Genomic DNA, 15,881 nt, shown 5'->3' on the forward strand with positions numbered 1-15,881 from the left:
TGTGTTTGTGTATATATGGGTGTGTTTGTGTATATGTGTGTGTGTTTGTGTATATGTGGGTGTGTTTGTGTATATGTTTGTGTGTATATGTTTGTGTATGTGTTTGTCTATATATGGGTGTTTGTGTACATGTGTTTGTGTATATGTTTGTGTGTATATGTGTGTGTTTGTGTGTATATGTGTGTGTTTGTGTATGTTTGTGTGTATGTGTTTGTGTGTTTATGTGTGTGTTTGTGTAATATATGGGTGTGTGTTTATATGTGTTTGTGTATATGTTTGTGTGTGGTTGTTTGTGTGTGTGTGTGTGTAGGTGAGTATAAGTATCGGTATTGTTCACATTGATAACTTTTTTTTTATGTTGTTGCAGATTTTGATGTACCAATTGGACTACATCTTCGATTCGTTGGACTACTGCGTAGGTCTACGTTTTTTGAAAATTTTAATAAAATGGTTAACGAGGGTTTTGTTGGGGATTTCTTATTTCAATAAAAAAAAATTGTCTTTGTGTTTTTTTTTCAAACTTTATTAGTGCCTAGATAATAGTAGTTGGCTGATTGACAGCGTCCATTATTAAGGCGGTACTTAGTGTTAGCCGGTGCAGAGACTAGCACTAACCACCCATTATTACCCCGGTACCCAACACCACCAGGGGTGCCGGGAAGAGCTTGGTGCGATCCAGTACCTGACCATCTGATGTGATGGTCGGGTACTGGGGCAGCCGTAGGCTGGTATTATGAGGCTGGGAAGGGCCAAAAACAGTGGACCTTCCCACCCTTGTAAAGCTAGGCTGCTGCTGCTGTGTTGTATCGGGCTGGTTATAAAAATGTGGGGGACCCCCACGTCGTTTTTTTTTAAAATCTAACAATAGACGTTGGGTCCCCCACATTTTTAATAACCAGCCATATACAAGGCCGCAGCAGCCTGGCATTACACGGGTGGGAGGGGCCACTGGTTTAGTACATTCCCAGGCTAATAACACTGTATTGTTTGTGGCTGGTTATGATAAATTGGGTGGAACCCCATGTCTTTTTAATAAAAATAATAAATAAATAAATAATAAAAAAAAATGACGTGGGGTCCCCCCCATTTTTATAACCAACCAGATACAACACAGCAGCAGCAGCCTAGCATTACAAGGGTGGGAACGTCCACTGTTTTTGGCCCTTCCCAGCCTCGTAATACCAGCCTGCGGCCGCCCCAGAGCCCGACCATCACAACAGATGGTCGGGTACTGGATCGTACCCAGCTCTTCCCGGCACCCCTGGTGGTGGTGGGTACCGGGGTAATAATGGTGTTTAGTGTTAGCCTCTGTACCGGCTAACACTAAGCCTCCCCTTAGTAATGGACCTTGTCACTCAGACAGCGGCCATTACTAAAGTGATAGTAATAAAACTTGAAAAGAAAAGACAAAGATATAGATAAAATATTTTATTGAAATAAAGCACCCCCAACACAACCCTCATTAACCATTTTATTGATGAAAAAAAAAGTGTAATCTAAGTAGTCCTCGAAACCGACGTAGTCCAAACACCAAACCTGTAAAAAATCAAAAATATAAAAAAAAATGAAATAAAACATGTCGTAGGCTTAGTTTCACTTTCATGTGTGATACTGACTGTTATACCATGTATAGAAGCCTGCGGCAAAGTTGGCTTAGATACAGGGCGCCAGCAGACAGTATCATACATGGCCATACAGACATTTATACAAACAAACATACATACATACATGCAAACATACATGCACATATACACATACAAACATAGCAAACATACATACAAGCAAACATCCATACAAGCAAACATACATACAAGCAAACATACATACATACAAGCAAACATACATACATACAAGCAAACATACAAGCAAACATACATACATTCAAACATACATACAAGCAAACATACATACATGCAAACATACATACATGCAAACATACATACATGCAAACATACATGCACATATACACATACATGCACATATACACATACAAACATGACAACATACATACAAGAAAACATACATACAAGCAAACATACATACATGCAAACATACATACATGCAAACATACATACATACATACATGCAAACATACATACATGAAAACATACATACATGCAAACATACATGCACATATACACATACATGCACATATACACATACAAACATGACAACATATATACAAGAAAACATACATACAAGAAAACATACATACAAGCAAACAAACATACATACATGCAAACATACATTCATGCAAACATACATACATGCAAACATACATACATGCAAACATACATAAATGCAAACATACATGCATACATACATACATGAAAACATACATACATGCAAACATACATGCACATATACACATACATGCACATATACACATACATGCACATATACACATACAAACATGACAACATACATACAAGAAAACATACATACAAACATACATACAAGCAAACATACATACAAGCAAACATACATACATGCAAACATACATGCACATATACACATACAAACATGACAACATACATACAAGCAAACATACATACATGCAAACATACATACATGCAAACATACATACATGCAAATATACATACTTGCATTCAACCATACATACAAACATGTACATATATACATACATACATACATGCAAACATACATACATGAAAACTTACATACATGCAAACATACATGCACATATACACATACAAACATGACAACATACATACATGAAAACATACATACAAACATACATACATACATACATACATGCAAACATACATACATGCAAACATACATACAAGCAAACATACATACAAGCAAACATACATGCAAACATACATACATACATACAAACATACATACATGAAAACATACATGCACATATACACATACATGCACATATACACATACAAACATGACAACATACATACAAGAAAACATACATACATACATACATACATGCAAACATACATGCACATATACACATACATGACAACATACATACAAAAATAAACTCACCTAAGACGTTCCCACGAAGAGCAGAACGGTCCCGTCACTTTTCTTCTCCCATTCACAATAACAGAGCGGTGGGCGCAGATGACATAATCACGTGGGCCTGATATGATTACGTTATCTGCGCCACAACGCATTGTTACTATAAATGCGAGCGGCGCCAAGAAGAAGGAAGATGGCAAGTGACGGGACCGTTCAGAGCGCCGTTAGAACGTCTTAGGTGAGTTCATTTTTTTAATATATTTTTAGTTGTTCGCCGGGTGCTGATGCAGCACCGATGCGGCGGGTACAAAAATGTAGTGACAGGGTGTGGGAGGGAAAAGTGGCTTGCCGAAACGGGGTGAATGCAATGTAGTGTAGTGTAGTGTAGTGTAGTGTACAGTACATTCACGGTAAGTTCGTCTCAATCGGGCTTACCATGCCCGCTTGAGACGAACATTCTCCTGATGTTGCTAGAACTACAGTATCTAGCAACATCGGGAGCGCGCACACTGCAGAGCGGAGCGGCTTGATTGACATCAAGCCGCTCACGCCCCTTTTTAGAAAAGATAACCAGCACTTGCTGAGTTATCAAGTGTAAAAAAAAGGCACTTAGGAAATGAATTTTTAATTTTTTTTAACAGCAAATGTTTTCAAATTCATTTCCTGCTTAGAATGTGTAAAAAAAAAAAAATTGGAGTCAACTTGGGACAACCCCTTTAAGGCTCAGAGCCCATTTTTCAAATCTGACATATTTCACTTTATGTGGTAATAACGTCGGAATTCTTAAACCTATCCATGCGATTCTGAGATTGTTTTCTCGTGACACATTGGGCTTTATGTTAGTGGTAAAATTTGGACAATATATTCAGTGTTTATTGGTGAAAAATTGCAAAATTTAGAGAAAATATATAAAAAATATCCAAGCGATTGTGAGATTGTTTTCTCATGACACATTGGGATTTATGTTAGTGGTAAAATTTAGACAATATATTCAGTGTTTATTGGTGAAAAATTGCAAAATTTAGAGAAAATGTATAAAAAAATAGCATTTTTCAGAATTTAAATGCATCTGCTTGTAAAACAGACGGTTATACCACCTAAAATAGTTACTAGTTCACATTTCCCATATGTCTACTTTAGATTGGCATAGTTTTTTGAACATTCTTTTATTTTTCTTGGACGTTATAAGGCTTAGAACATAAACAGCAATTTCTCATATTTTTAAGAAAGTTTTAAAAGCCTTTTTTTAAGGTACTTGTTCAGTTCCGAAGTGGCTTTGAGGGGCCTATGTATTAGAAACCCCCATAAAACACCCCATTTTGAAAACGAAACCCCTCAAAGTATTCAAAACAGCATTTAGAAAGTTTATTTAACCCTTCAGGCATTTCACAGAAATTAAAGCATAGTAGAGGTGAAATTTGCAAATTAAATTCTTCTTGCTGAATTTCAATTGTATTAAATTTTTTTCTGTAACATAGAAGGTCTTACCAAAGAAACACTACTAAATCTGTATTGTCCAGATTCTGCAGTTTTTAGAAATGTCCCACATGTGTCTCTAGTGCGCTCGTGGACTGAAACACAGGCCCCAGAAGCAAAGAAGCACCTAGTGCATTTTGAGGCCTCTTTTTTATTACGCACCATGTCCGGTTTGAAGAGGTTTTGTGGTGCTAAAACAGTAAAAACGGCCCAAACGTGACCCCATTTTGGAAACTAGACCCCTCAAGGAATTTATTGTAGTTTTCTTGTGGTGCATGCGGCTTTTTGATCAGGTTTTATTCTATTTTTAGGTGGCGTGGTGACTGAAAAACAGCAATCCTACTATTGTTTTTTTATTATATTTTAGGCAGCATGCCAGGTTTGAAGAGGTGTTGAGGTGCCAAAACAGTAGGAATCCCCCAAAAGTGACCCCATTTCGGAAACTACACCCCTCAAGGAATTAATTTATGGTTGTTGTTACCATTTTGACTCCACAGTTTTTACACAGCACGTATTTGAATTGATCTGTGAAATTAAAAAAATTTAATTTTTTCAATAAGATGTCATTTTTAATAAAAATTTCTTCTTTTCAAAGGGAACAAAATACCCCATTTTGTTGCCCAATTTCTCCTGAGTGCAGCAATACCCCATTTGTGGCGATAAACGGCTGTTTGGGCCCATGGGAGGCCTCAGAAGGGAAGGAGCGCTGTGTGTTCATTGGAGTGCAGATTTTGCTGGATTGGTTTTCGGGTGCCATGTCGCATTTGCAGAGCCCCATAGGTATCGTAGCAATGGAAACCCACCAGAAGTGACCCCATTTTGGAAACTACACCCCTCAAGGAATTCATCTATTGGTGTTGTGACCATTTTGACCCCAAAGTTTTTTCACATAACTTATTTGAATTGAGCTGGGAATTCAAACAAAATAAATTTTTTCCAATAATATGCAGTTTTGGCTGAAAATTTCTTATTTTCACAAGAAATAAAATACCCCATTTTGTTGCCCAATTTGTCCTGAGTGCGGAAATGCCCAATTTGTGGTGATAAACTGACGTTTGGGTCCATTGGAGGGCTCAGAAGGAAAGGACCACCATTTGGCCTACTGGGGATTTTCTGGTGCAAAGTCATGTATGCAGAAGCCCCTGAGGTACCAGTACAGTTGAAATCCCCAAGAAGTGACCCCGTTTTAAAAACTACACCCTTAAGGAATTTATCTAGAGGTGTAGTGAGTATTTTGACCGGAGACATACACCCCATAAACTGCAATGTGGGTTCTCACGGGTATGGCAATACCCTCAATGTGGCTTTTATCAGCTGCCTGGGCACACAGCAGGGCTCAGAAGGGAAAGATGAGGGGGATAAGCTGTGCGGAGGGCATCAGGGTAAGTAAAACTGGGGTAGATTAAAAATCAAGCGATGTATGATACGTTTTGAAGCACTCTTTCATACGGAGCCTTAGTTTTTCGGGACACGTGTCACATTGATATGTTGTGTCCTTCCTTATCCCCCTCTTATAACAGACTTTGTACCTCTTTTGACTTTTTCCTTTCTTGCCAGTTTGGGTAACTTCTCCTGAAAAGTGTTGTCCTGGTACGATGCGTGTGGCCCCGCTTCCAGAATACTGGGTGCCCCCCCCTTCTTGGTCCCTAAAAATTAGTTTCTTGATAACCACCTCTTGAAATTCCAGGAAAGTTCCCGTCTGGTCTGCACATCAACGTAGCACGTACGCGTTGTACAATGCCATCTGTATGATGTGCACGGCCAGCTTCTTATACCACACCGCATGGCGCTGTAGGGCTTCAGGACTTGATCTGACAAGTCCACCCCTCCCATGTACTTATTGTAGTCCGGTTTGGGGGTCTCTGTACTGGTACCTCATACAGGTACATGGGTACTGGTGTGGCATCTCTCTTGTCTTGTACTTGACACACAATATGTTGCTGCTAGATTGTGCCCTGCTCTCACCCCTTCTGAGTGTTTGCCCAAGCAGAGTCTTAGGGAGGCCTCTCAGATTTCTTCTAGCAGTGTCGCATGCTGCAGGACTTCTGGAAGCGAGGCACTTGAAGAGTGGGATGCTGGTATAAAAATTATCCCGGTAGAGGTGGTAACCCTGGTCCAGTAGTGGGTGCACCAAATTCCACACAATTTTTGCATTAACTCCCAGTAAGGGGGGGCATTTTGGGGGCTGAGCACTGGTGTCCTTCCCTTCATATATCCTAAATTTGTAGGTATACCCTGATGCACTCGCACAGCTTATACATCTTCACGCCATACCTTGCCCTCTTACCCGGCAGGTACTCGCGGAATTGAACCCTCCGTTTAAAATGTACCAGGGACTCATCAATAGAAATACACTTCTCGGTGGTGTATACTTGGGAAAACCGGGCACTGAAACGGTCTAATAGGGGTCTCCGTTTATACAAACGGTCAAAACTGGGGTCATCTTGGAGTAGGCAATGCCCATTAGGAGAAGCGAAGTATTGCCTCATTTTTTTTTTTTTTTAGGTTCTAGTTCAGTTCTGAAGTTGCTTTGAGGGGCCTATATATTAGACACACCTATGAAACACCCCATTTTAGAAACTAGACCCCTCAAAGTATTCACAACAGCATTTAGAAAGTTTATGAACTCTTTAGGTGTTTCACAGGAATTTAGAGCAAAGTAGAGGTGAAATTTACATATTTATTTTTGTCCGAAAATCCTTTTTATACCATTTTTTTCTGTAACACAAAAGGTTTTACCAGAGAAACACAACTTAATACTTGTTACCCAGATTCTGCAGTTTTGAGAAATATCCCACATGTGGCCCTCGTGCGGTAATGGACTGAAGCATCGGCCTCCGAAGCAAAGGAGCACCTAGTGGATTTTGAGGCCTCTTTTTTATTAGGCACCATGTCCGGTTTGAAGAGGTCTTGTGGTGCCAAAACAGTGGAAACCGCCCAAAAGTGACCCCATTTTGGAAACTAGACCCCTTAAGGAATTCATTGTAGTTTTCTTGGGGTGCATGCAACTTTTTGATCAGTTTTTATTCTATTTTTAGGTGGCATGGTGACTAAAAAACAGCAATTCTACTATTGTGTTTTTATTCTATTTTTTCACCGTGCGCTATAAATTACATATTCACTTTATTCTGCAGGGCGATACGATTACGGCGATACCATATGTTTATAGTTTTTTTTATGTCTTATGGCGTTTGCACAATAAAATACGTTTTGTAAAAAATCACTTTTTGTGTTTCCTTATTCTAAGAGCCAGAACTTTTTTATTTTTCCATCAAGAAAGCCGTGCAAGGACTTATTTTTTGCGTAACGAACTGTAGTTTCAATCATTACCATTTTTAGGTACATACGACTTTTTGATCTCTTTTTATTCTATTTTTTGGAAGGTGAAGTGACCAAACAATTGTGATTGTGGTACGGTTTATTATTATTTTATTTTACGGCGTTCACCGCGCGGGATAAATAACAAAATCATTTTGTAGTTCAGGCCGTTACGGACGCGGCGATACCAATTATGTATAGTTTATTTGTTTATTTATCTATTTTTATTAATAATAAAGGACTGATAAGGGAAAAAGGGGGATTTTTACTTTTAAAACTTTTATTTTCTTATTTTTACACATCTTTTTTTTTACTTATTTTTTACTTTATTACTTTATCCCACTAGGGGACTTGAGGGCAGGAGGCCCTGATCGCTATTCTAATACACTGCACTACATGCGTAGTGCAGTGTATTAGAACTGTCAGCTACTCACTGACAGCAAGCATAGTGGGTCCTCACTTTGTCAGGACCCACTAGGCTTCTGTCGATGGCATAGCCGGACGCCATTTTTTGGTGTCCGGTTGCCATAGTTACAATCGCCGGCCGCTATCATGTAGCAGGCCGGCGATTGTAGCTTAACCCCTAAAAAGCCGCAATCCCTATTGAACGCGGCTTTTAAGGGGTTAATCAGCGGGGACACAGCGATCGGTCCCCGCTGTAGGAGCTGTGACATCTGCTGTACGAGACAGCAGCTGTCACAGCTCCTGTATGTGTCGGGAGGACGGCCGAAACGGCCGTTACTCCCGAGACGTACTATTAGGTCATGGAGCGCGAACGCTATAGTTACCATGACCTAATAGTACGTCCAGGAGCGGGAAGGGGTTAAAGAAGTGGCATCCAGGCTAGATCGAAAGACCTCGCAATTTGCCCAGCTAGCACCTTTGAATTGTACTGAAGATCTGGCAAGGGTGTTGTTTTCACAACTTTGAGAGTTTTACTGCTCGCTAAACTAGTTATTGCAAGGAAATGGATGAAGTCTCCCCCTTTTTTCAAAATGTATGAGAAGACAAGAGCTATAAAGCAGAACAAACTCTGTAAATGGGGGGACCTTTGGGTTTCCTGGAATTGATGTGGATCATTTTTTTTTCTCTCTCTTTGGATCTGTGGGGTGGGTTGGGAATCTTTAAGGTATTGTGTGAAGTATTATTCTGTATTACTGTCCGTTGTGTTTGTATCACAATAATTCAAAATAAGAAAAATAAAATAAAAAGGATTAGACAGCGATTTTATGTTCTGATCTAAAACAGAACAATTTGCCCACATTAACCCATCCCGACATTTGATGTATCCATACGCCAAAGTCGGGTAGGGAAAGTATGGAATGGGCTCACGGAGTGAACCCGCTCCATACGATGCGGGTGTCAGCTGTATGTTACAGCCGACACTCCAGAGTAACAAACGAGATCGCGCTCGAGCGCGATCCGCTCGTTTAACTTTATTAAATGCCGCGGATAATAGCAACCCCGGCATTTAAATCGTTAGAAAGAGGGGGCGACCTCCTCTAAAAGCTCATTGTGCCCCCCGCAATGCAATTGCGGGGTGGCGAAGGTTGCTATGGCTGCCTAGGTGCCTAATGAAGGCCCCCAGGTCTGCCATCTTTGTTTCTCCTATTAAGCAATGCCTCCAGCAGGGCTTAATAGATGCCTGTCAGAATCACGATATATTGTAATACATTAGTATTGCAGTATATAGTGCAAGCAATCTAACGATTGCTGGTTGAAGTCCCCTAGGGGAGACTAATAAATAACCTGCACGGTGTACGCCGTAAAAAAATAAAAATTAAAAGTCAGAATCTCTATTTTTTGGTCACCTCATCCCCCACAAAAAATGAAATAGAAAGTAATCAAAATGTCACATGTACCCCAAAATGTTATAATTAAAAACTACAGTTTATCCCACAAAAAATGAGCCCTCATACCACTTAATTGACTCAAAAATAAAAAAGTTATGGCTCTCAGAATTTGACGACACAAAATATAATTTTATTTTTTACACTTAGGTTTTTACTTGTAAAAGTAGTAAAATCTAGAAAAAACTATATATATTTGGTATCGCCGTAATCATATTGACCCATATAATAAGGTTAACATGTTGTTTTAATTGCACAGTAAATTCCGTAAAAACGAAGCACAAAAAACTATAGAGGAATCGCTGTTTTTTTCATTTTATACCCCACAAATAATTTTTTTCCCATTTCCTAGTACATTATATGGCACAATAAATGGTGCTACGAAAAACTACAACTTGTCCCGCAAAAATCAAGCCACAGGTGAGGGGATACATGTGTGATCGCTGGCATTGATAGGGAGAACGGGGGACTGAAAGTCCCCTGAAGTTCTCCATGACAACCTCTGACTCCCGGAGTCTGCGCAGCTCAATAAAAATTAAAGGAGCGCTGGTCACGCATGCGCACAAGAGCGACCGGCGCTCCATTGCTTTCTACGGAGCTGCCGACACAGACCCCGGAAGTCCGAGGTTTGTGATGGAGAACTTCAGGGGACTTTCAGTCCCCCGTTCTCCCTATCAATGCCAGCGATCACACATGTATCCCCTATCCTGTGGATAGGAGATACATGTCTTTTGTTTAATGGCAGATCGGGGAGATACCTCCCTGCTCTGCCGTAGTGTTCAGTGGCGTTGCGCTGTAGCAGCCATAGCGGCTGCTAGCGGAGCCTCCGGCCATGGTGGGGGCCCGTGTCGGTGGGCGACACGGGCCCCCTCATGCCGCGGGCCCCATAGCAGCCGCTACGGCGGTATTTACGCCACTGGTTTGAGTAAGGCTTTGTTCACACTAGGTTTCGTAGGTTTCTGTTCCTTTTTCAATGGCAAGAATAGCATAGTGTGTAGTTCTATACTTACCATGAAAAAAGACGGAATTCTGACCTAGTACAGCTCACTAGGATTAGTTTAACAACAGTTCTGTCTGAGCACCATTAAGAACTGACACTAATATGAACACAAACTTATTCTTTAAGTTATTTTACTATTGTGACTTGTTAAATTGTTTAAAATATCATTTTTTTTTTTTCTAGTAAAGCAGTAATGGACTTTTTAGTGGACCTGTGCAGCCAACATCACTTGAATCCTGCTCAACATACTTTTGAGGTGCGCTCCGGAGCATCACAGCAACCCTTGACTTTAAGGCCAAACACCCTCATTGGAACTTTAGATGTAGAAACAATTTTTCTGAAGGAGAAAGTCACAGAAGTCAAAATCCGAAAGCCACCTCCAAAGATTCCTGAGGTAAGTCAAAGAAAATTTTCAGCAATTGTAAATGCTTCTATAGCAAATAGTTCACTCTTTGGTAGCTCAGATTGCTGCTGACAATTAGACTTAATATTATTTTTTTTATAGACCTAAATTTCTAATACTTCAAAGATCCAAAGCCTTTGGGTATGTTCACACGGGTATGAAAACATGATTACAGTACGGGACAGTTGTCCGGCAGCGAGGCAGGGACTCCTAGCGTCGTACATAACTATGATGCTAGGAGCCCGACTCCCTGCACTGTGTTCGGTCCGGTACTTGCGGCCGAAATACGTCCGTCAATTACGTACGTAATGACCTTTTGTGAACATACCCTTTTATTGAAAGGGAGTTTTATGTGAATATATCTTAAAGGGAACATGTCATTATAAAATCTGCTATTGTATTAAATCAAGTTTTTATGTTAAACATCATTTTTAAGAATTTATGGTGATTTTCTTTTCTATGTCATTATATGTATTAAAAAGTAATCCTAAAATGTTGCAGTTCTCACTTTGGCCACTGAGCCACACAATAGACTGATACTTCCTGTTCTGTAGAGATAACTTTTCAGCAGTTATCTAATTATCATCCCAGATAGGATTACAATGAAAGGTAAGACCTCTACATATAGATAAAACATGATCTACCATTAACAATAGGTGATGGACACAGCTCCCTTCCTATCCCTTCCTGCACAGTGACCTCTACACAGTTCACCGAGCATGCCTAGAAAATTCTCCAATATAAGTCAATAGTTCCCCTCCTATTTACCAGTTTCTATGGTCCATGTAGCTTCTGTAAAGCATATATTTACCCCCTTAATGATGCAGTCTAGTTTCGGCCTTAAAGCTCAGACCCCATTTTTCAAATCTGACATGTGTCACTTTATGAAATTATATATAAAATGATATTATTTATCCAAGTGATTCTGAGATTGTTTTGTTGTGACATATTGTACTTTATGTTAGTGGTAAAATTTGGTTGATACACTCAGTGTTTATTGGTGAAAAACACCAAAATGTAATGAATATTTAAATAAATTAGCATTTTCCTAAATTTAAATGTATCTGCTTGTCAGACAGTTATACCACACAAAATAGTTACTAGTTCACATTTCCCATATGTCTACTTTATGTTGGCATAATTTTTTTTGAAAGTTCCTTTTTTCTTCTAGAACGATACGAGCAATTTCTCAAATTTTCAATTAAATTTCCTATTTTTTTTTTTGTTCATGTGCTAGTGTGCTACTTAACAGAAACACAGGCCTCAGAAATGAAGAAGTACCTAGTGGATTTTAAGGCCTTCTTTTTAAAAGAATAGCTTTTAGGCACCATGTTAGGTTTGAAGAGGGAAAAACTCCCAAAACGACACCATAGTAGTGAATGTCAGTTACAGAAGCAGCGTAGCATGCTACGCTGTTTCCGTAACTACTATTCAGTTGTATGGGAGTTACGGAAGCTGCGTAGCTCAGCAAGTTACGGTGTTCGCCTAACTCGACCATGTAACCAGGAAGTGAAGTGGCAGGAAGACAGCGGAGCCGGGTAAGATAGAACGAGGTTTAGGGGGCCCCGTTCTAGAGATAGATGCAGGTCCCAGAGGTGGAACCCGCATCTATCTGACATTTATGACATATCCTGTGGATATCCAAGTAAAATAGTCGAACAACAGCACACGTCTCCAGATAATCAAAGTGGTTTTATTGTCAGAACATCCACGACAAACAGGCAACGTTTCGACCCATAGTGAGTGTGGGGTCTTTGTCAAGCCTAACATTACATCTAAAAACATCATACTAAATAGGTGAACTCAAATAATCACATGGTACATTGCAGCCAGTGAGAATCGTGATCCCGGTCTCCCAGGTGAATCATACATTAGTCTTGATGACAACCAACAACTTGTTACATAATAATACAAAAAGTGTATAAATCCGACATACAATACATCTTCAATCCATAGTAAGTATTTAAGACATCAATTGTTAATCTTGGAGTAGAAAACGAAGAAGGGAAGTCCACCACACTCCAGGTTCCAGCTCCGATCACAGGACGCCACCGCACATTCTCCGCAATCAGTGCATCGCAACAGCACAATAGAAACAGAAGTATTACAAAAGCATCTCTTTCAAGCAGGTGTCTATAGAGGGTATAAAATCCTCAATCTCACATTATGTGGTTCAAAAGTAACAGTTCACACAATGTGATAGCAATCACATGGGAAAACGCGATAGGATGTAATCTCATGTTGTCAAGGACGCCATCACTGCGTGACGACAAGTCACATGTGTCCAGGCGTCCAATAAAATGAGAACTGGAGAAGGTAAATTTAACCTGTACCTAACCGATCGAAGTCATCGGTTGTGTTAAATCGCCTATATAAATTGGATCACAAAAAGTGGTCAAAAAATGATTACAGGGAATGCTCGTAACATACGTTCGATGGAATACATCGAATAGTTATACCGCATAATACACAAGACTTCTAGTAGATTATCGATCGTCACTTATAATGTCCCCATTGAGACCTCTATGGTCTCCATAATAAATGCACAAACACTCGCAATAAACAAGAGAAGAGAAAAAATGTATAGTCCTCGTCCTGGTCGTATGCCCGCTGGTGTGTGGTGAACATCGGCAGCCCCCACTAAGTGATTGTGGGGGCTACCGATGCTTGTCACGGCAATCGGAGGTCAGATAATGACCTCCGGGTTGCCATGTACGGAAGCCTCGGAGGAACAGCCTCCGGCCGTTCCTCCTCTGCTTCCTGTCAGTGTGACAGTCACGTCACAATGACAGTTAGAGTACATTACACTACGTGTGTAGTGTAATGTTCTCTAGCAGCGATCAAAGCTGCAAGTCTAAGTGTCCCCTAGTGGGACAAGTAAAGAAAGTAAATAAAAGTAATAAAAATGTTTTAAAAAAAGTGTAAAAATAAAAGTTATAAGTTCTATAAACACAAAATGCTTTTTTTCCCTATAATAAGACTTTTATTATAGAAAAAAAAATGAACACGTTAAAAAAGTACACATATCTGGTATCACCGCGTTCGTAACGACCCCAACTATAAAACTATAATGTTATTTTTCCCGCACGATGAACACCCCAAAAAAATCAATAAAAAACGACGACAGAATCACAATTTTTTTGGTTAACACCGCTCCCTAAATAAAGAATAAAAAGTGATCAAAAAGTTGCATGTACCCGAAAATAGTAACAATAAAAACTTCTATCCGTCCCGCAAAAAACAAGCCCTTACACAGCTTTTTTGACAAAAAAATTAAAAAATTATGGCTCTCAGAATATGGTGACACACAATTTTTTTTTTTTATAAATAAGTCATTTTATTGTGCAAACGCTAAAAAAAAGGACCAAACCTATATACATATGGTATCGCCGTAACCGTACCAACTCGCAGAATAAAGTAAAAATGTCATTTATAGCGTACGGTGAGCGCCGCAAAAAGAAAACCTAAAAAACGGTGTCAGAATTCCTGTTTTTTGCTCAGGATTGCAAAACAATTGAATAAAAAGTGATCAAAAAAAAATCGCATGTACCCCAAAATGGTACCAATGAAAACTACAGATTGTCCCGCAACAAACAAGCCCTCACAAGGCTCCGCTGGCTTTCAGAATCTGGCGATGCAAAATGTGCAGTGTTCCAAAAGCGGATAAGATCGGGCGCCATTTATCAGTGCGACACCGGGCACATATCTATGAATTATTATTTATTTACCGCATTATTATACCCTCTTATTATGCCCTGATGTACTCCGCACAGATTACATATGCCCCCACATTATAAACTGAAATATCAGCGAAACCCAAAACAGAAACCTACCAAGCAAAATCTGCGCTCAAAAGCAAAATGGCGCTCACTCCCTTCTGAGGTCTGCAGCGTGCACAAGCAGCAGTTTGCGCCCACACATATGGCGTCGCCATACCCGAGAGAACCCGCTTAACGTTTTATGAGGTATTTGTCTTCTGTGGCACAAACTGGGCACAACATATTATGCACTAAAATGACGTACCAGTGGAAAATTGCAATTTTCACTTTGAACCATCCGCTGCGCATTAACCGCTTTGCGCACTATGACTTAATTGCCCGTCATGATGCGGCGGTTGATGTATGGAGCCGGCTCATGTGCTGAGCCCGCTCCATACGCTGCGGGTGTCGGCTGTGTATTACAGCAGGCCCCCTCGGTACTAACGGGCAGGTACAGTGATCGCTCTGTTACAGAAGCCTGTAAGAATAACAATATACTGCAATACATTAGTATTGCAGTATATTGTACCAGTGATCCAATGATCGCTGGATCAAGTCCCCTAAGCGGATTGATTAATAAAATGTGTAGAAGAATTATAGTTATTAGTAGTGAGAATTTTTTTTTTTAAAGTTAAAAAAAGAAAACACCTTTTTGCATTTTTCTTCTAAAGTAATGTAAAAAAATGAAAAAAATTGGTATCGCTACGTCCGTAAAAGTCAGAACTATTACAATATAACATTATTTAATTTGCACAGTGCACACCTTAAAAAAATGTAATAATTGAAACCACCAAAATCGCAGTTTTTTTTTTTGTCACCTTCGCTCTAAAAAAAAAAATGTAATACAACTTTTGAATCACTTTTTATGTACCAAAAAATGGTACCAATAAAAACTGCAGCTCCTCCCGCAAGAAATAAACAAAAATAAAAAGTTATGGCTCTTGGAAAGCGGGGAGTGAAAATCTAAAATATGAAAGCAAAAAATGGATCAGTCCTGAAAGGGTTAATTCATTTCTAATGAAAAAAACTTTTGACCACAAGTGGGGTATTTCCGTACTCGGGAGAAATTGCTT

General features: G+C 39.6%; 1 protein-coding gene across 1 annotated transcript in view; it reads left to right on the forward strand.

Annotated features, from left to right (window-relative positions):
* The window catches only part of COBL (cordon-bleu WH2 repeat protein), a 395,136-nt gene that overhangs the window by 42,669 nt on the left and 336,586 nt on the right, over positions 1 to 15,881 (forward strand). The window contains exon 3 of the mRNA XM_075826990.1: positions 10,831 to 11,041. Coding sequence (XP_075683105.1) covers positions 10,831 to 11,041 — 211 coding nt within the window. The remainder of the gene's footprint in view (positions 1 to 10,830; positions 11,042 to 15,881) is intronic.

Source organism: Rhinoderma darwinii, chromosome 5 (assembly GCF_050947455.1).
Source record: "Rhinoderma darwinii isolate aRhiDar2 chromosome 5, aRhiDar2.hap1, whole genome shotgun sequence".
Lineage (NCBI taxonomy): Eukaryota > Metazoa > Chordata > Amphibia > Anura > Rhinodermatidae > Rhinoderma > Rhinoderma darwinii.